Source organism: Cyprinodon tularosa, unplaced genomic scaffold (genome assembly GCF_016077235.1).
Source record: "Cyprinodon tularosa strain WSP-4 unplaced genomic scaffold, ASM1607723v1 ctg103, whole genome shotgun sequence".
NCBI classification, from domain to species: domain Eukaryota; kingdom Metazoa; phylum Chordata; class Actinopteri; order Cyprinodontiformes; family Cyprinodontidae; genus Cyprinodon; species Cyprinodon tularosa.
Genome location: NW_024037816.1, coordinates 1,014,589 through 1,035,134, shown reverse-complemented (window position 1 = coordinate 1,035,134; position 20,546 = coordinate 1,014,589). Strand labels below are relative to the sequence as shown.

General features: G+C 37.9%; 2 protein-coding genes across 2 annotated transcripts in view; one reads left to right on the top strand and one right to left on the bottom strand.

Annotated features, from left to right (window-relative positions):
- The window catches only part of nfatc3a (nuclear factor of activated T cells 3a), a 76,294-nt gene extending 71,398 nt beyond the window's left edge, over nucleotides 1-4,896 (bottom strand). Inside the window, exon 1 of the mRNA XM_038280980.1 lies at nucleotides 4,326-4,896. Within this exon, the coding sequence (XP_038136908.1) occupies nucleotides 4,326-4,416 (91 nt within the window). The 5' untranslated portion in view covers nucleotides 4,417-4,896. The remainder of the gene's footprint in view (nucleotides 1-4,325) is intronic.
- A 13,340-nt stretch (nucleotides 4,897-18,236) lies between these two features.
- ddx28 (DEAD (Asp-Glu-Ala-Asp) box polypeptide 28) lies at nucleotides 18,237-20,546 on the top strand. Its single transcript, XM_038280968.1, has one exon. It carries the CDS (start codon nucleotides 18,417-18,419, stop codon nucleotides 20,079-20,081), a length of 1,665 nt encoding a protein of 554 aa, XP_038136896.1. The 5' UTR covers nucleotides 18,237-18,416; the 3' UTR covers nucleotides 20,082-20,546.

Genomic DNA, 20,546 nt, shown 5'->3' with positions numbered 1-20,546 from the left:
AGCTCAAAGAACAAACAGTTTCCTAAACAACAAGGAAACAAAGAGCGAGACACGAATACAAGCACACAGTGAAAAAAAACCCATGAAAGATAAACAGGTAGGTGCAGTATACTGTATTCTACCATTACAATTTTTTTCTTTTAAATTCCTAGAAATGTACAGGGAAACACTGAGTTGGCAAAAGCTTAGACCGAGAATAGAAGAACAAGATTCATTTAAAAAAATAGAATACAACAAATGATGTATTGTGAATTAAAATTGGACTGGACTTTCTTGAGCAACAACTGATTAGGGGTGACTCAAGGAAATAGAAACTTCAGTTATTCTCATAAGATTTCCCCACTCGGTTTCTATGGAAATGAGAATTTTCCTTCACAAAAGGGGATTCAATCAGAAATGAGCAACTTCACCTTTAAGCTGAACGGGTTATTCTGTTATTAATTCACCCAGACACCCCTAATGGCCCGGACTCCCATTTTCTGCTGGGCTACAAACAAAACCAGACAAAAAAGATTTACATAGAAGAGTTTCTACTCCAATGCATATTCCAAATGATGATTTTATTCCCAATCATCTAATTTAAACATGCAAATCATGCCAATTTAAAAAAAAAATTAATTAACAGAAAAAAGAGACTGCAACACCAAAGATATCATGAATTTATTACTGGATTTATAAACTGACAGAGTCCAAATAGTGGCCACATACAACAAATTTAATATTTGAGGGCATTATAAAATCTTCACTGAATCAATTAGACTAAATAGACATCTTTTTTTTTTTTTTTTTTAGACTTGACAGGATTCATATTTATTTACATTTTCATAATTTGCTGAGAACCTGCAGTTGAGCAGTCTCTTCTCTCAGTAAATATGTGCTTCTGCGTAATTTTTTATGTATGCAGACTGAGTATGTAATCTACTCCTTCACTTCCACTCTTCAAGCAAAAAGTGGAAATGAAATCTGTGACATCAGCATTTTTGTTGTTTGTTTGCATTTATATTGGGATAGCAATTGAAATGATGTTGAAATAAAAATTTTATGAACTACTTATTATATTTGACTAACCCTGGTAAAAACCCTTACAAGAAATGTTTCTACACAACAAATAATTTGGCATAAAATGAGAAATGATTTTTCAACAAATTTTTTTAAACACGCAACTTAGTAATTCTTAGGTCATAAATCTTAAAGTGTAACTCACCTTAAAATGTGAGGCATTCTGTTCTCCAATTCCTTGGCAGCACCAAACTGATAAGGCTCTATCCCACTTGACTCCACAAAGCCTCCCTAATTATGAAAAGTTCTCCACCTTGAAAGACCAATAAGTGTCGCAATTAACAGTGTCCTCCTCACTCTTCTTACTTCAATATGCCAAATTACTCTAGCATACTAATTTCCCCAATCCTGACTGGACTTCGTTAAACCCCCGCCGCCCCTCCGCACACTTAGCCCCTGTGATATGGCCTTAAAATGTCATTACAATATTTTGTGGTACCGTTGTGTCAACAATAACACAGACAATAAAACACTTGTTTTAATTCTCTGAAGTCGTTTGTAGGTAACTGTATAGAGGTGACTGCATGCCTCGGCAATCATAGCCCCACAAAACAACCTTATCGGCTGAGTTTTAACCTAGTTCATAAGCTCCCCTTTTAAGGGCAGTTTTACCTTGATGTTGATTCCAAAGCATATCTTCTAGCATGGAACACCTGTGACATCGGAGACATGTTTGGTATGACAAGCTCACTACAATGTACAGCAAGAGCAGTGATGTTTTGCCTTCATTGTACCCTGATCATTCTGTTTGAAAAGGTATAGATGCAGAGAGAAGGTCAAAGTTGACAATAACGTAACAAGGGCAAATTCTTTGTGAACTGTAGGGCAATAAACGAGCAAAAAAAGGGCAGTTAGAGAAAAATTTTAAATGTAAAAAGGTCACAATTAACAGGAACCATTTCAGATTATATCCTATCTGTGTATAGATGTGAAACATAGAGTATGTAAAATATATATATTTTTTTTGTATAATGCAGTTGCCTAAGGTGTATCTTTGATCTTTATGATCAAGGGTTTTTTGATATTGCTTATTCACTGTTTGGCTGCTTAGTTAGAGAGAAAAAAAGAATCAAATTTCTGTTTTTCAAAACTGTAATTCAGAATTACTTATCGTAATTACTGAATTAGTTTGGAAACATTAAGTTTATCCTTTTTTTCCCCCTCCAAATTATTGTTTATATAACTTACAAAATTACATGAATTGATCGGTTTGCATGCAAATCTGGATGCCAGTGATATTATTGCCATGTATCTTAAGGTGCTGAGGTAGAAATGGACATAAAAAGCAAGGGAAAATATGAATCTTAATCAATAACATTTTAAAGATATTCAGCAATAGTAAAAAAAAATGAATCAAGTTGATTTAATTTTATTTTTTTATGTTCTCATGGATAACATACAGATTGTTTCAAAATAAAATTTCCGTCATCCAAATTTGACAAGTAATAAATAAAAGGAGGTGTTAAGTGTTACAAGAACACTGATTACTTTTATTCATCACAGTATATTACTTTGGGCTTCCTCAATTCACTAACTCTCCACCTAATGTAAAGCATTTGTTTTAAGATGAGGGGGTGCGGCATACAGCAGGTTATAGGTTCAAAACCACAATCAATTTCTGCAAAATAATTCCTATGCTTTAGTCCCTGTTATAAGATGCCAGAGAGAGTACAGAAGTTTATTTTATTTTTCTATGGATGCATGGACTGCAGAGCACTCTAGTGCTTCCTCTCCCCCACCTGTTGCTGTGCACCAGCACAAACCTTTTTCTCTTGCTCACAAAAAAGAAAAACTTTCCTATAAAGAAATATCTCTAAAAACAAATACTCCATCGTGAGATAACCCCTTATGCCGATCAAAAGAAGGTCTTTAATAAACAAAATGCCACAGCTTCCTGATTATAACAATAATAACACATTTATAACTCTAACAACCACTGTTATTTTTAACAGCATTATGTTACAAGTGTGCATTTGTGGTTTTAATAAGTACAAATAGTTTGTGTTGCATATGGTTCGATGTGGACTTCAAAATTCATGGTTTAGATTTACAAATGGGACATTCACAATAAAAATTAAAAACTTTTCAAAAGATATAAACTTATCAGAGCGGTCCTTAATCATTTTTTTAATAAATAGGTTATTCAATTAAACTACATGAATAATTTGTTTTTAGATTGGTAAGATCCAGTCTGGCAACAATCTGCAAAACCCTACCTAAAAAAAATCCAGCACTGCAAAATGTGCAATTTTGTTCCCTTTGGAATCAGTAGGCCATTTCTTTAACACTTCATACTCTTTATTACAAGAGCCACACTGAATTCCTGTTTTTAAACACATAAAAAAAAAAACACACATACGGTTATTCGCTCCAGTCACAATTGTTTTTAAAACACTGCAACTCAATTTCTGCAAACACCCTGACTTATTTTGTAAATAGGGTTAATAAAAGTTTTGACAACATGAGCCTCTCTTACCAAGCAGAAATGTGCCACAATGACATTCAGGCTATTCCCGCTCAGGCCTACCTCACATATGCCACATCAACCAAACCAAAACACAGCGTTTGACTTCAAATCCAACAGAATGCAAAGAAACCAGCAGGATGTTCAGCAGATGAGAATAAAACTGAACATAAGGCCACAAAGATGCCTGGTATTCTATACTGTCTGCATGTTGGTTTACACACCTGCAAAGTCAATAAACACAAACAAGAGGAGCATAACTGTGACTCTTTTGTTTGCAGAATAACAAAATAAATAAATCATGCATGTAGGAAGCCAAAGTATCCCAAAAATCAGAACTCTCGTGTTTTATATTCTTTAAAAAAAACTTCACTCCATAGCCTACTAATATTTAAAGATATAAAACTTACAGTAACAAATTTTTCAGACAATTTTTTGTAGTTTTAATAAACTTTAAAAGTTTCCACCCTGTGTTAATAAAGCATAATATGCATGGATTAATTAATGTGCAATGTAAGACATGTCTGCATGTGTTTATAGGCTGCTAAAGGGGATATACCTCCCACGCTTTCCTCAACACTCTGTGAAGCTAACATCAAACTTTTGTCATTGAGTAGCATTTTCTGCATTTTCGCTAACCTCCTAACTCAATACAACTGGAATGGAAACAGTAGCTTCAGTTTTTATTTTAAAAAATTAAAATGTATATCAAAAACCAGGATGAATCTAAGGCCACAAACATATGATGTTAGGATGTATTTCGCCCTTAGTTTAGTGAGTGCAAAGTGATAAAAGCACTGACCTGTGGGGCCTAAAGGCTGCTGCTGCCCGTCTTCTCCGAAAATCAGTCTGAAGTCCAGCTCCTCATTCCCGTGGCAGTTTGCAGTAGTCATCGGGTTTGACAGCTCGGGTTCTCAGCCCCTCCGCCTCTCGACCGTCGACCGCTGGGAGCAATTTGCAGCCTTCCGAAAATGTCACAACATTTACCGACTGCAGCGGCGCCAAAACTTTCAACAACTGTTCATTTAAAACTCGGGTTTTCCTCTAAACCTCACGCGCTCTTTTTTTTTTTTTTAAACGGAAATCCAAAAGTCAAGCAGCTCGCAGTTATCTCTCTACTCCTCCTGCAGTTAACAAGCGAATTTCTGGCTTGAACTTTGAGAGAGAGCCGCCGCCAGCCCCCTCTTGTCTCTTCTTGACTGTTTTTCTTTTCTTCTATCTGTGGCATAAAACCCTAACAATAAAGCTGAGTTTCCCTTCTGTTTAACGCTCGCTGTAAAGCCGCAGAAATGCCCGCTTCCCTCTGCCTCCTCCTGTCTGTTTCTCTCTCTCCAAAGGGCTCCGATCCCAACTTTTACTAACCCCGCGTGACAAGGCAGTTCCCGCGGTGACGTCAGCAGATACAACACAACACAGGGCACGCACACGCGCTCGCTTCAGCGGCCTTAATAAACAGCTAAAATACAAATTCAACATACTTCAATTTGTTGTTTTGCTTAAATGATGCAATAAAGCAACTTGCATATGCAATACATGCTTAATATACATGAATTACGTCAAACCTTTAATAGTTTCCTAAAAAGTTGGTATTAAGTTATAATTAAGCTAGAAAGTTGGAATACAAAAATTAATTGAAGCTGTATTAGGCACATGTTTTAACTAATTAGCTAGAAATAATGCAAAATGGGAAAAAAATAATAATATTGCTTATTTTTTAGAATACATTGTATAGAACCCAAAGACCTTTTGTTGAGCAGAATTTTCATCAGTTATTCATTTCATATCTGTACTGAAAATAACAAATCCTCGCAAAGATTTCGCACAGGATGTAATTGTTTTAGTTAATTATCAACAAGGGGATTGAAGGCAATTAAATAAATTAAATGTAACCTTTTATCCACAGTCTGAGTCATTTCAATAATTATTTCTTCTCTCTTTTTTGGTGATTGTATTTTTTGTTATTACTATTATGAATATGATAAGGAAAATTATTTTGAAATTAAAGTCCTATCTATCCATCTTTGATAACAAAAAGGAGAGAAAACAGATCCCATTTCATATTAACATTTTTTTCCGATGAAAATCCTCTATCCATTGTTGTCTTACTGTACTGCAGTGGCTTTGAACCATGACATGCAAGCTTTATTTTTTAATCTTGGCTTTACATGAATGATGTGGATAAATGCTTACAAATAACTAAATCCTATATATGATTTAGATCAATCACACATCATTATAATAAATAGGGAGTAAAACTATGTTTATATTCAAATTGGTTCTGTGTCCCAATCGGAGCTGTTGGCTCTCATTAATCATGACAGATTATCACATCTTACCAAGTTTAACTTTAAGCAACTTCTTGTTAGAGATTTTTTACTACAGTAACACACAATATATTCATGCTGTAAGCTAGGAGGATAATTGGAAATACTCTCAATCTTCAGTTATCAAATTGGATACAAAGTGCCCTAAACAGCAAACCTGACTATTTTGCAGAACAAATTTTACCACAGAGGATGACACCATTAGTTGGTGAACAGTTCAGCATCAAAAGTGGGCAGGTACTGTATAACATGGCAAAAAGGTGAATTACCAGCACTGAGTTGTTTTAGTTTTGTTTTGAAGCACATGTGGTCACTATCAGAAATTAACATTTATTCCGATTTTCTTCTTATGTTTAAAATATTAAAGACCAGGTCACAAAGAAATACAAAATTGCCAGATTTTTCCTCAGCTTTGCTTCATCCCATGACATAGGTGTCTTTATCAGGACAATGTGTAGCCCTCTGTCCAAGCTGCATTTTCATCCTTCATACCAGCATTTTGTATACAATAAAACAAAAACCAATTAATTCCCACATTTCTGCCGTTTAATTCATACATTTAGGCTACACTATATGGATTACTTTTGATCTTGTAGCTTGGACATTTGGTGCATTTAAAGCAATTTTTCTTTAAAGGCTAATCTTTAGCAGTTTTTATCTTTTTTTTTAGGTGAGGAGACTGAAATTATAGACAACTGTAGAGAAAGAGTGATTTAAATTTTTAACCCAATTTATATTCAAAATAACAAAATTATTTCATTAGAGTTCTAAATGTACCATATGTGAATTTTTCAGTAGGCAGAAGTCCATCTTTTTCGTTACATGTCCAAAGCGCAGGAATGGAAATGCATTTAGGATAGCGAAAAAGTTATACACGATCACAAAAAAGTTATTTACTATACGATCAAAAACTACAAAGGTATGGTGAAGAGGCTGAATAATCAACACCTTTAGGTGTGACACCGTGGGTAATAAAAAATCGATTTGCTCTTTGGTGAAGAAATTATTGGGACAACACCTTAGAGATACACCAGGAAAAAAATGCCTTCTAGACATACAGGATTTCGTATTCTAGTGTCTCTTTGCAAGTGTTATTTTTTATGTTTTTCTTTGGTACTTTAAAACAGAAATTCATTTTTATCAATTTTTGTCAACCAAAAAAGAAAAAGGACCTTATTGGAGATGTTTTCTCTATAAGCCTTAAAGAACCACAGAACAAGTATAGAGTAACGTGAACATAAAAATGAGTACACAAATTAAAGTAGGTTTTGACCTGCATAATTATCAAAGAATGCATTTTATTTCCATTGAGAAGAGGGGAAATCTGCTTTCATGTGTTTATTTAATCTCTTTTCAATATGAACATTCTCCTCCCATGTATGGGCAGTGATGTCATGGACTGAAGCATATTTTGCTAGCCCAAGCTAAACCCTTTTTAATTTCTTTCCCTTTGACACTGATTTTGAGCTTTTTATCATTCAAAGAATAAAAAAAAACATCAACCAAAATTGAATATCTGCTTATCTGTTTTTAATCATGAAAAAAATCACTATTTTCTGTTTAAATTCTGTATTTTAAAACAAAATTCAAATCAAAACATTTTGTTTTTACTGCTAGTCCTCTGATTAGAAAAACAAAAACAAAAAAACTTGCTCCAATCTGACATCTATGTCTCCAAGCTTATTTGCTCCATTTAATTGGATTGCTCCTCCTATTGGGTGAAGCCATCCACCAATAGATTATGTCTGATTATGTTTGACCCTCAACCCAACCTCTCTGTCTAATCCAGGCCAGGACAGGCAGGTATAATGAGAAGCTCCACTTTTTACCTTTATAGCCCTCCACTCTGTCAGCACCAAAAGTCCTTAAGATTTTCCATCACCATCTTTTTTCAAAGAAGCATAAATAAAAAATAGAAAATCAGAAAGACTCAGGAAGGTTCTACTGAAACTGAGTCTCCTCTCTAATATCACTATAAAGTTTATTGATTAACCTTTTTATTACCACAAACTGTGAACTATGTGCGCTTATGTTTAGTTGCAGTGGATACTGTAATCATAATACAGTTGGGTAATATAACGTTTGACTATATTTAGCTCCCAAATTGCACATGTACAATATGCAGTAAATAATGAATGGCAGCTATTGTAAGTCATTAATGATTTAATCTTCTGTGAAACAAAGAGCACATGTGCAGCAAGAATAAAGCAACAGTAAACCTGTCTGTAGGTTGGGCGTTTCCCTCCCTTTAAATGCTGCGTCTCTCTCAAACCCATCAATCTCCTCAGGCTAATCTTTATTGGGTAAACAGCACAGGGGGTGATCCTCATTAAGGTCATAATAGGTTGCTTGCTTTGGTTGTCATCTTTGTTGACAGCAGTTGTGTTATTGAACAGTTATTTCCTGACTGCAGTCCCAACAAATAACTTATGTACTCATCGACCCTTTAGAAACACACGTAGTTACTGTATACATTATTAAAAATCCTAATGTACTGATGCCAACTGTACAATTGCACATAAATAGTGGTATACAAGAAATAGCTCTCTTTGTCAAGGAAGTGTGTAATGTTTTACCAAAGGTTTTTGCAACACTGATAAACAGTTATAAACTGTTATGCATATACTCATAAATGCTGCTGTTCATTTCATTTGCTACAAATCAATTACTTTTTTGTTTTTTTTATGATCGCCCTGTTGTAAAAGCAACCATTAAGATATACTATTTATGTTTAGTTCTTTGTCAGGTTTTTAACACAGTGAACTTAGGGCAGTGCCAGTCTCAAATTTTAAGAGATCGTTTTTATTTATTTTTTTAAGTTATGTTGGCAAGCATAGATTTTCTGTCATTGTTTTTAAAGGTTCTGCAGACTCTTATTTTTCTTACACAGACACTCTGCATGTACGTATGCTCGATGCATGTGGGCGTACAGACAAGCACTCAGCTCACAATTGCAGCTCAAAGCATCAATATCACATTTCCTGTGGTCTTTATTTCCAAGCAAAAGTACAAAGTTTAACTTTTCCTTTTCAAGTTACACGCATTTGTGTAGAACAATTATCTCCACTTAGATGATTTGTCTCTTTGTTCTAAGCATGAGCCGGGTTACAGCTAGATTCCACTTCTTCTCAATATGACCTGCAAGAGGAATCCCTACCGAATCTGTATTGTTTGCTGCAACCTATTGGAATATGTAATAAATTTTTGTGCTGTTTCATTTTTGTTCATTTATACTACCCATCCAAGTCACCTTATACATCCTGAGCCTGATTTACATATGCAAAGAAACAATGATCTAAACAAATGAGAGGGGAATATTTGACTGAGTCTATCATGAGTTTGTTTCTTTTTTTCCTTTCCTTGTCTTTCCTTTTTTCCCCAGCTTTTTGTAAAATGTTAAATAAAGTAAATCTTAAATAGCAAACTTACTTTATACCACCAAAAGACAAAAATTCTAAGAAAATTTCATCTTGTTTTTCATTTAAATTGCAAGATTCTGAATGCGTTTATAATCCAAATTACTTTTTATTTTTACAATCATCCTACACAAAAAAAAAAGATTTTGCATTTTAAACTTTCCTCCTAAGTAAATGACTGTTTGTATATAAGTGTGATTGTGTGTCTGAGAGGGGAATGAACTCTCTCCTGTGCTGAAGTCTCCAGACCCAACCCAGTCTAATTCAAGTTACCCGCATCTCTTATCTCCATTGATGACCTTTGAAAGGAGGAGATAAACAAAACAAATCGTGTAGGAGGCTGTAGATGTGGTTTTCAATATTTTTTCTCTTGTTAAAAAAGCAGAAGAAGCACACACTGTCTGCCCCCACACAGGTCCTGTTTCAGAGGTGTCACTCTTTCAAGGATTGCTTGCACCCAGTGCAGAAATGCAGCTCTGCGCTCTGGCAGTCTGATGCAACTTTACACATAAATGTCAGAATATCAGGCTGTGTGGTTCTGAGGAAAAATATAAGCATTTAGCAAAGAATAGAAAAGAGTCTCCATCAATTCCTAGTGGGGGGGAAAAAAGAGTTCTTAAAAGTTTATAGTTAATAATCTGATTTATCTATCATCCAAAAGCAGCCTAGGGTTTTGCTTTTGGACTGAATAATTTTAAAACATATTTTCTCTTATTCGTTGTTTATTCAGTAATGAATAAAATAAATAAAAAAGGATTAGGTTTGGAAATCCGGCTGTCATTACTATGAGGATTTTTATGATTTATGCTGCCCTCCTTTGGTCGGTATGGGGTACTGCATGTGTGCTGAGGCACCAAGTCAACCAATTCATCATGGATTAAGCACAAAATCACCTTAGTGACGAAAAGAAAAACATCGGATTTCATCTCACACTTTAAATAAATTTTTTCAGAACAGAAAACCAAATTCTTTCATAACTATCAAAACACTTTGTGTTAAAATGAAATAGTTTATTCCAACAGTGTGAAGAACTGCATTCCACTGACATAAGATGTACCTAGGTTTGACTACCGTATATTAAAAAATATATATTATAATTTAAAAAAATCTTTAAATTGAAGAGAAGATATGATTAAACTGCCTTAAATTGATGCACATTAATCTCGCTAATCCCTTTATTAGGTACACATAGCTAGTGTTGGCTTGGATGCCATCCCATTTCAGAAAAACCTTATTTCTTAATTTCTTTTATTCTACAAGTTATTGTAGATATTCTTCAGACACATTAGTTTATACTGACATAATAGCATCAAAAATGTTCAGCTTTTCTTTTTTTCTAACGTTATTATCTGTTATTGTTCAATCCAGGTGAGTACATGTAGATTTTTCCCTAAGTTTTCTGCTCTTTAGTGAAAGGAAGCGATGAATACCTACTGACACCGGGCTCTCTGCTGCAGTAACCCCTCTGCTTCAAGATTCTACATTCTATGTGTGCAGCGTTAACCAAGCAAGGTACACAGTATTCTGCATACCTGCCATACAACTTGTGTTTATTCATTTACTGCACATGCCTACTATCCTTTTGATGGAATCTGAAAATGTTCTTCTTATACACTCACCACACACCACCAACAAGCATCCCCTGTTTAAATGTAAATCCACCTTGTTTATTTCCCTAGATTTGAACTTCAGCAAGTAATTATAGTAACATGTGGAAAGTTGTGTGCTGCTGTGTGATTGGCTGATTTTCTGTTTTTTTTTTTTTGTGATAATGAATGATTTAAAAAGGTTCAACTAATAAGTAGTGGGAAGTAAGTAGGTTGAATTGTTTCTCAAATTATCTGCATACGACCATGCACTGAACTCATTAATCATTTATCTACAACTATATTTATATCAGAGTATTCAGACTTAGACTAAGACTCAACTTTATTTATCCCTTGGGAAAACTCCATCAGGGAAATTCTGGTTCCAGTAGGTTATATAGAATACAAAGGGCAGAGTTAAAACAGGATGCCATTAAAGGTAAAAATATGTAAAAAAAAAAAAAAAAAAAAAAAAAAAAAAAAAAAAGAGTGTATATAGTACAAAAAAAGCATAAAGAAAAGTTGTAATGTATTGGAATATGTTTATTTTAGATATAAAAATCTGCACAGTAGAGACATAAGGAAAGACTACACAGTGGTTGACTTGGATTTCTGCACAGGCTACACACTAGTTGGCACAGTGAGAGAGTAGAATATTGCATATGAGTGACATGCTTTATTGCTATAGAAATTAATTTTGAAAATTAAAAAAATATATATATTGTTTACATAAAATGTATTATGTCTCAGTTGTATTGTTTGAATCCCCCTGACTTTAAAACAACATACTGTAGTGTATGATGTTTAAAACCTTCATTTACCATACAAGACCTAGACTCAGGATTTTCATTGTTTCTTAGAAGGAAGCTTACACCTTTGTAGGAACTATGGTCTTTGAGATATTTGTACTGGAAAACATGTGAGAGCAACTCTGTGGCCAAAAGCACAAGTGATGTTCCCTAAAGCTTCATCAAATCAATCCATTCAGCACATGTTAGCTGCTGTCAATGCACAATCAATGCTACAAATGTTGCTGCATCACAAATGCACAAAAAGGTTTAAAATGGTTATGTTGCATGCCCTCTATGGATTTTTTAGAAAACAACATGATGGGAAGATATCCCAAAAGAAAAAAAATGAACACTCTTATGTATGGAGAGATTGAAACAAGAAAAGAGAAGAGATTTGTTGTTCTCTTTGGAAGCTCTGTTGACACATGCTTGGGGATATTAGTCTTCTCTTTTATTAGCTTACACACCACAAGCAAAGCAAAAAAAGCAGGATTATCCCCTTAAGGACTCCAACACAGTGGTGCTAAAAAAAGTTTAGACTTTGTTTTCCTCTACTTATGTATCTGTGAAGATTAAATATGACACTTTTGACACAATTTTGAATAGAAATATATATCTATATATATATATATACACATATATATGTGAAAACAGCAAGAGAGAAACATTTGAATCTACTTTATTTTATTGATGCTCGAGCTTTGATAAAGCATGACTCAAAGTCATGTGGACTTTTATTGACCACCACAGTTGAATCAGTGACAGTCCTTTCCCTCTCCCATGTCTAATCTATCACAGTCAGTGACATTACAGTGCTGACTCACTTGGGTGATGATCGGCTGATTGATTCATCATTAGTGTAGCCTACCAACTATCAGACTTCATGTTAAATGGGACGCTTGAATCTGGATGAAATATTTAATAACAAATGATCTCGATTTATTAGTCATTGTTTTCTAGTCTTTATTTTGATTAAATCATAAGCATTTTTCCTTTACAGCTGATGAAATACAACATTTAAGTATTTCACCAGACCATAAACCAAAAAACATTTTGCCTAAAAGTTAAAGATATTGAAGCTGTTTTTGGGTGCAATGATAGATTATATTAAACCCTGTGAAATTAAAATTGGCTGGCATTTAACTTTATATGTGTGAAGATGTTTGGCCCCTGCTCTGAAAACATACTCTACAAAAATGTAATAATAATAATTGAACTTTATTGATTTCACATTGGAGAAATTTACCTCTGCATTTAACCCAATCCCCTTGGGGAGCAGTGGGCTGCCATCGTGTGGCACCCAGGGAGCAGTGTGGGGTTAAGGGTCTTTGGTGGCCTCTGGATTCCAAGCTCGATGCCCTAACCACTAGACTGCCACTCCCCACTTTTAAACATAAGTAAGTATATTTTTTGTAATAAGGGTATTTTACCTTGATTTGAGCAGGTAGTAAAGACAATTTTCAAATTGAATAATATGAAATAAGTTTAACATCTAAAAACAAAAACAGCTACATTGTCTTATTTCAAATGTTTAACTTGTTATGATGTTTTTTTTATTAGCAAAAATACCCAGTCTTTTTGAAGAATCATCATATTCACTGGCTCAAATCAAGGGGAAATAAACTGATTTTAAGAGATGTTCACCTATATTTTGATCGGGCTTTTCCAATGGTATAAAAAGAGTGCATATATAACCGAATTATCTTTTAGGCCAGTTATAATTTATGCCTTTACACTTTACCTAAACAGGAATTTAGAAATTAGAATGAGCTTTAAGATTCACCTGAATGTTAAAATAGAATTACAGCTTTCCTCTGTTGGATCAGGTTTCTGCATCCTTGGCTTTGTGGCTCACTTAATACACTAAACAATGCTCTCTTCCTCTGTTTTTCATTGGGGTTTTTCTGTGTGCCTGTTTTCTATGCTTATGTTCTGTGTTATCCATTAAATAAATTGATTAATAAAATTCAATTTTCCAGCCCCCCTCCCTGGTAAATTTGGTCTAGAACATCCACACCAAAGTTCATGAACATTGTGAGCATAAATACAAAAAACAAGGTTAACTTTGTCAATTAAGTAATTAAAATTTTTTTTAAATGTTTTTTATGCATGCAGCTAAAGAGAAACATATTGCACATACACATAAATTACTTTCAGGAAGTATACATACATATATACACATATATATATATATATATATATATATATATATATATATATATATATATATATATATATATATATATATATAAAAAAAAACTGTTTTCTCACCCCTCGTGGGGTGGTATGTGTCATCCTCAAGCTCGGGTCCTCTACCAGAGGCCTGGGAGTTTGAGGGTTCTGCGCAGTATCTTAGCTGTTCTTAGGACTGCGCTCTTCTGGACAGAGACCTCTGATGTTTTACCTGGAATCTGCTGTAGCCACTCTCCCAGTTTGGGGGTCACAGCCCCCAGTGCTCCAATTACCACTGGCACCACTGCTGCTCTCACTTTCCACATCTTTTCTAGCTCCTCCTTCAGTCCTTGGTATTTCTCAAGCTTCTCGTGTTCTTTCTTCTTGATGTTGCTGTCGCTTGGGATTACCACATCTATCACTACTGCCTTCTTCTGCTGCTTGTCCATCAACACGATGTCTGGTTGGTTAGCCATCACCTGTTTGTCAGTCTGGATCTTGAAGTCCCATAGGATCTTAGCTCGGTCATTCTCAACTACCTTAGGAGGTGTCTTCCATTTTGACCTTGGGACTTCCAGCCCATACTCATGGCAGATGTTCCTGTACACTATGACAGCTACCTGGTTGTGGCGTTCCATGTATGCACTTCCTGCCTGCATTTTACACCCTGCTGTTATGTGCTGTATTGTTTCAGAGGCATCTTTACACAGTCTGCATCGGGGGTCCTGCCTGGTGTGGTAGACCCTGGCCTCTATTGATCTTGTACTGAGTGCCTGTTCTTGTGCTGCCATGATTAGTGCCTCTGTGCTGTCCTTCAGTCCAGCCTTTTCCAGCCACTGGTAGGATTTTTTTATATCAGCCACTTCTTCTATTTGTCTGTGGTATACGCCGTGCAGTGGCTTGTCCTTCCATGATGGTTCTCCTTCCTCTTTCTTGTTCTCACTTTCGGTTTTCTCCTGCCTGAGGTACTCACCGAGCCATTTGTCTTTGGGGGCCATCTTTCTGATGTACTCCTGGATCTTAGTTGTTTCATCCTGGACAGTGGTCTTGATACTCACTAGCCCTCGACCTCCCTCACTACGCTTGGTGTACAGTCTCAGAGTGCTGGATTTGGGGTGGAACCCTCCATGCATTGTGAGGAGCTTTCTCGTCTTGATGTCAGTAGCCTCTATCTCCTCCTTTGGCCAGTTTATTATACCAGCGGGGTATCTGATGACTGGTAGGGCATTTGTGTTGATGGCTTGGATCTTGTTTTTCCCATTCAGCTGACTTTTCAGGACCTGCCTTACTCTTTGTAGGTATTTAGCTGTGGCAGTCTTTCTTGCCATCTCCTCGTGGTTTCCGTTAGCCTGTGGTACCCCAAGGTATTTGTAGCTGTCCTGAACATCTGTTATGAGGCCTTCTGGTAGTTCAACCCCCTCGGTTCTGATCATCTTCCCTCTCTTTGAGGCCATGCGACCGCACTTGTCCAGTCCGAATGACATCCCAATGTCGTTGCTGTAGATCCTGGTAGTGTGGATCAGGGAGTCGATGTCTCGCTCACTCCTGGCATACAGCTTGATGTCATCCATGTAGAGGAGGTGACTGATGATTGTTCCGCTTCGGAATTGGTATCCGTAGCCAGTCTTTGTGATGATCTGGCTGAGGGGGTTCAGGCCTATGCAGAACAGCAGCGGGGATAGTGCATCACCCTGGTATATGCCGCACTTGATGGTGACTTGTGCTATTGGCTTTGCATTGGCTTCCAGACTTGTTTTCCACAGCTTCATTGAGTTCTTGATGAAGGCTATTAGAGTCCTGTTGATCTTGTACATTTCCAGGCATTCCAGTATCCATGTATGTGGCATTGAGTCATAGGCTTTCTTATAGTCAATCCAGGCAGTGCACAGATTTGTCTGCCTGGTCTTACAGTCTCGGGTGACTGCTCTATCCACTAGTAGCTGGTGTTTAACTCCTCTGGTGTTGCTGCCTATTCCCTTCTGGGAAGGGTGCATGTATTGAGCCATGCGCCTATTCATCTTAGCTGCTATGATGCCTGACAGGAGCTTCCATGTTGTACATAGGCAAGTTATTTGCCGGTAGTTGGATGGGGTTGTTCCCTTCTGCGGATCCTTCATGATCAGGATTGTCCGTCCTTGGGTTAACCATTCTGGGTGGGTCCCATCCATCAGCAGTTGGTTCATTTGTGCTGCGAGGCGTGCATGGAGTGCGGTTAGTTTTTTCAGCCAGTAGGTGTGGATCATGTCAGGGCCTGGTGCTCTTCATACCTGCCGCTCTTTCTTGGACATCTGCCGTTGTAACGGTTACTGGTTCTTGTTCTGGGAGATTGCTGTGATCTGTTCTTAGATCTTCTAGCCACTGAGCATTGGTGTTGTGGGATGCCTCCTTCTCCCATATGTTTCTCCAGTACTGTTCAGTCTCAGCCCTGGGTGGATCTGATCTTGAATTACCCTGCCACTGTGAGTACACTTTGGATGGGTTGGTGGAGAACACCTGGTTTATTCTCCTGGCTTCTGCTTCTCCCTTGTATCTCTTTATGTGGGTGGCCAGGGCGGCGAGTCTTTGTTTGGCAGTTTCCAGAGCCTCAGGAATCGACATCTTGTTGTACTTAGGTAACCTCTTCCCTACACCTTTCTGCAGTTCTGAGAGCTGACTAACCTCTCTTCGTGTTGCCTTGATCTTGGCTTCCAGCCTTCTTCTCCATGGGGGCTCTGCTTTTTGGCCTGTGGTGTTTATCTTATAGCCAAGCATCTCTAGGATCACTGTAGCTGTGGCGTAGGTCAGCTCATTGGTCTCAGTTATATCTTTAGTAGGGATAGTATGTAGTGCTGCATTTATATCTTCTAGAAGACTTTCAAAGGGTACTCTGTCACTTAGCCTTGGCAGTCTTGGTATATATACACATATATATATATATATATATTAGGGTGGCCATTTCTATAGCACCAAAAAGGAGGACATTGTGCGGCATATAAATAAATTACTACGGTGTACATAAGAATCGGGTAAAGTCACATTTATAGTACAATTCTTAGTAGTTTAAAGATGATGCTGGTGTAGTGGAATAGAACAAAATATTAAAGAGATGTAAAAAAAGAATTGGTTCCCAGCAATTGTATTTATTTAATACATTGTGGTGTTTAAAAAGTGACTATTTTTTGACACGATTAACTTGAGCAGAACTGCTGCAATTGATCATAAAGCAGTTGTTTGGAAAATAAGCTTGAGGCGGAGAGAGAGCTAGAGAATAGGAAAATACTGGAATGGCTGGAAAAGAGGAATTCGTGACATGGCTGCAGCCTGTCGAGAGTAAAGATGATTTCACCATGTTATCTATCTATCTATATATATATCTCTTTATATACACAAACTTGAGTCATGGAACTGTGCTTATAGCTCCTTATTTCATGTATACTAATAACTTGTGTACATGATACTTGTTGATGAAATTGAAATAATTTTAATTTCATCAACAAGTATCATGTACATCATGTTTCTAATAGCATTAAAATAGCATTAAATTAGAGTTCCTCATTCCGGTATAAACCCTGTGAACGTTTAATTTAATATGAAAAATTAAAAAAAATCCCCATCATCATCCAGCAGATGTTCAGTTTCTGCCCAAATATTTTCTTTCTGTTGTGGATTTTTGTAACAGGAATAAACAGAATTATCCATAGTTTGTATGAACTATGTTTGTTCTCCGCTTCCAAACTCATCATCTCTTCATCCATTCCTGCAATAAGAATTTTTTGGTCTGTTGAAGCACCAATAGTCTGCATCCAGTTATTTAATTAATTGCTCTTGATTTTGGGAATATATACGAACTATGCTCTAATTTCTAGTAACCGACCTGTTTTTACTATAATTTAATTTGACAAACCGGGTCCTCTCTACATTCTTTATCCTGTTTGGTGCGATTGCAATTGCGGGTCTTGATCTGGACTGACGGGAGCGGAGCCAAAAAGAGCTCAGTTCCGTATTTTGACGGTGAAGGACGGAGAAGACGTACGTGGGCAGAGACGTGCGGATGAGTAGTGGAGGATGTGGAACAGCTCTAATTGATTTACATGACAGACAAGTACTCCGCACGACGTACTTGAGCGGAGCGGAGCACTGACGGAGTATGTGGAATCTGTGGGTAAAGGAGGGCAAATACACGTCCGGCTGGATGCGGCGCCGGACGCCGGACAGTGCAATGAAAATCCGGACTGTCCGCCCTAAAGCCGGACATCTGGCCACCCTAAAGAGATATATATATATATATATATATATATATATATATATATATATATATATATATATATATATATATATATATATATATATATCAAGTTAATCCTATTATTTCATCTGCTTTTTTTATAAACGTTTTCTGAACGGTCATCTCTCTGCGACAATAACGTCATCATATTCGCGCAGAAAACATGGCGGCCCTCACTGGTTGGATGGCAAGCTAACAGAGCTGCTGTGTGTTTTAAAGAGTTTCTGGAGACTTTCATCGATCCTCAGCGCTTAGGTCATTTCTGTTAGCTTTTTTCGGGTTCGTGTTTTTATTTTCCTGGAAGTTTCATCTGGAAGTTCGGAGATATTTCAACATCAGAATGCAGACCTTAAAGGTCGGCAGGTTAGCTTCGGCATCATTCCAAGCTCTCGGATCGGGCAGGCTATTCGTCCTGCCGCCTTTAAGCCGTCATTTCTCTGTGAGACAGACTCTCTTCGGTCAGCCCGGGCCGAACCCAGAGGACACTCCGGTTATCCGCGTCCCTCGCTACTTGCTGAAGCGCGTGGAAAACGTGAAACAAGCTCGAGGAAAACCGAAGATCAGCACCGTGAAAGCGGGCAAACTGCTGATCCAGAGCAGGAATCCTTCCCTAAACCAGTCTGCGGGGTACGCCGTGGGGAAGTTCGAGCAGCCCGTCCTCTGCTCAAAGGGATGGAAACACAACAAGTCCTTTGGTGACTACTTCACCATCAACAGCACCAAGGAAGTGGCTCCTTTTATTGCAGGCGCTCAGAAGGACACTGAACACGCTCCATCCCCAACATTTAAGGACCTTCACATCTCCAAGGAGCTGGTGGAAACTTTGGAGAGAAACGGGATTACGCACCCCACTGTAGTTCAGCTGCAGACCATCCCAAAGGTCATGAGAGGTCACAACATTCTGTGTGCTGCAGAGACGGGCAGTGGGAAGACCTTCAGCTACCTGCTGCCTGTCATCCACAGGCTGCAGGCCGATGTCCAATCAGAGAGCAACATCACCCGAGCTTTGGTCCTGGTTCCCTCCAGGGAGCTGGCCGAGCAGGTGGCGGCTGTGTCCAGGACTCTGTGCGCTCCGTTTGGTTTATGTACACGGACTGTGGGTGGTGGGAGAGGCGTGGGTCACATTAAGATGGTCTTTAAAAATAATCCTCCAGATATCTTAGTGGCCACGCCAGGCGCCCTTGTCAAAGCCTTGCGTAGAAACTGCTTGGATTTAAGCGAGCTGACCTTCTTTGTGGTAGACGAGGCCGACACCATGTTTGACCCCAGCTTCTGTGAATTACTGGAGGAGATTTTAACTCAGGCAAACATTGCGAGCGATCCCAGGGAGACACGGGGCCTGGGTCATAAAGCCCAGCTGCTCCTGATTGGGGCGACCTTCCCTGATGGCGTTGGAGAAGTTCTTAGCAAGGTGACAGACCTGGGCAGAATTGTTACAATTAAGAGCAAGATGCTGCACTGTCTCATGCCACATGTCAAGCAGACGTTCCTGAAGGTAAAGGGTGCTGATAAAGTCCTGGAGCTCTACCAAGCTCTGAAAAAGCTCCAGCATGAAAGAGGAGGAGGAGCTGCTGTAGTGTTCTGCAACAAGTCTTCCACCGTCAACTGGCTGGGCTATTCTCTGGAAGAGATGGGGGTCCAGCACGCTCGTCTGCAGGGGGAGATGCCCGCTGAGGTGAGGGCGGGTATCTTCCGGTCCTTCCAGAAGGGCACCGCGAATGTGCTAATATGCACGGACATAGCTTCACGTGGCCTGGACACCTCCAAGGTGCGCTTGGTCGTCAACTATGACTGCCCAGAATCCCACACTGACTACATCCACCGAGCAGGGAGGGTGGGGAGAGCTGGGGGGGTGGAGGACGGGGAGGTGCTCAGCTTTGTCACTCACCCTTGGGATGTGGAGCTGGTGCAGAACATTGAGACAGCAGCTCGCAGGAGGACCAGTTTGCCAGGGATGAAGTCTGAAATCCAAGAACCAAAAGCTAAAGTATTAAACGTGGAATAAATAACTTCTGTTAGTAGTTATTTAATGATTGTAATGTAAAGTGGGTCGAAATAAGAAAGATTAAAGTGGGTTCCGAAGGTATTGAGACCCCCTTTTGCATTCTTTGTTTCATTGCATCCATTTGCTAAAAATGAAGGAAGCCCATTTTGTTTTGCTTTGATATTCAGTCAGCAGCACATCCTGAGAGAAAATAATTCCAGGAATATAGAAAATTCATCAAATTTGTTAATACAAAAAAATCTGAAATCTCACATGGTCACAAGTATTCAGACCCTTTGCTCAGTATTGAGCACAGTGACTGAATGTTGGTAATAGGCCATTTTCATGTTTCCTCATTAGAACAGAAAATTATTTCTCATAGTCTGGGCTCCTTTATTTATTTTTATTTATTTATTTTTTGTAGAACCATCTATAAGGAGGGTCATGAAGCATGTGAGTGTTACAATAAAGAGTCTGGACACTTAT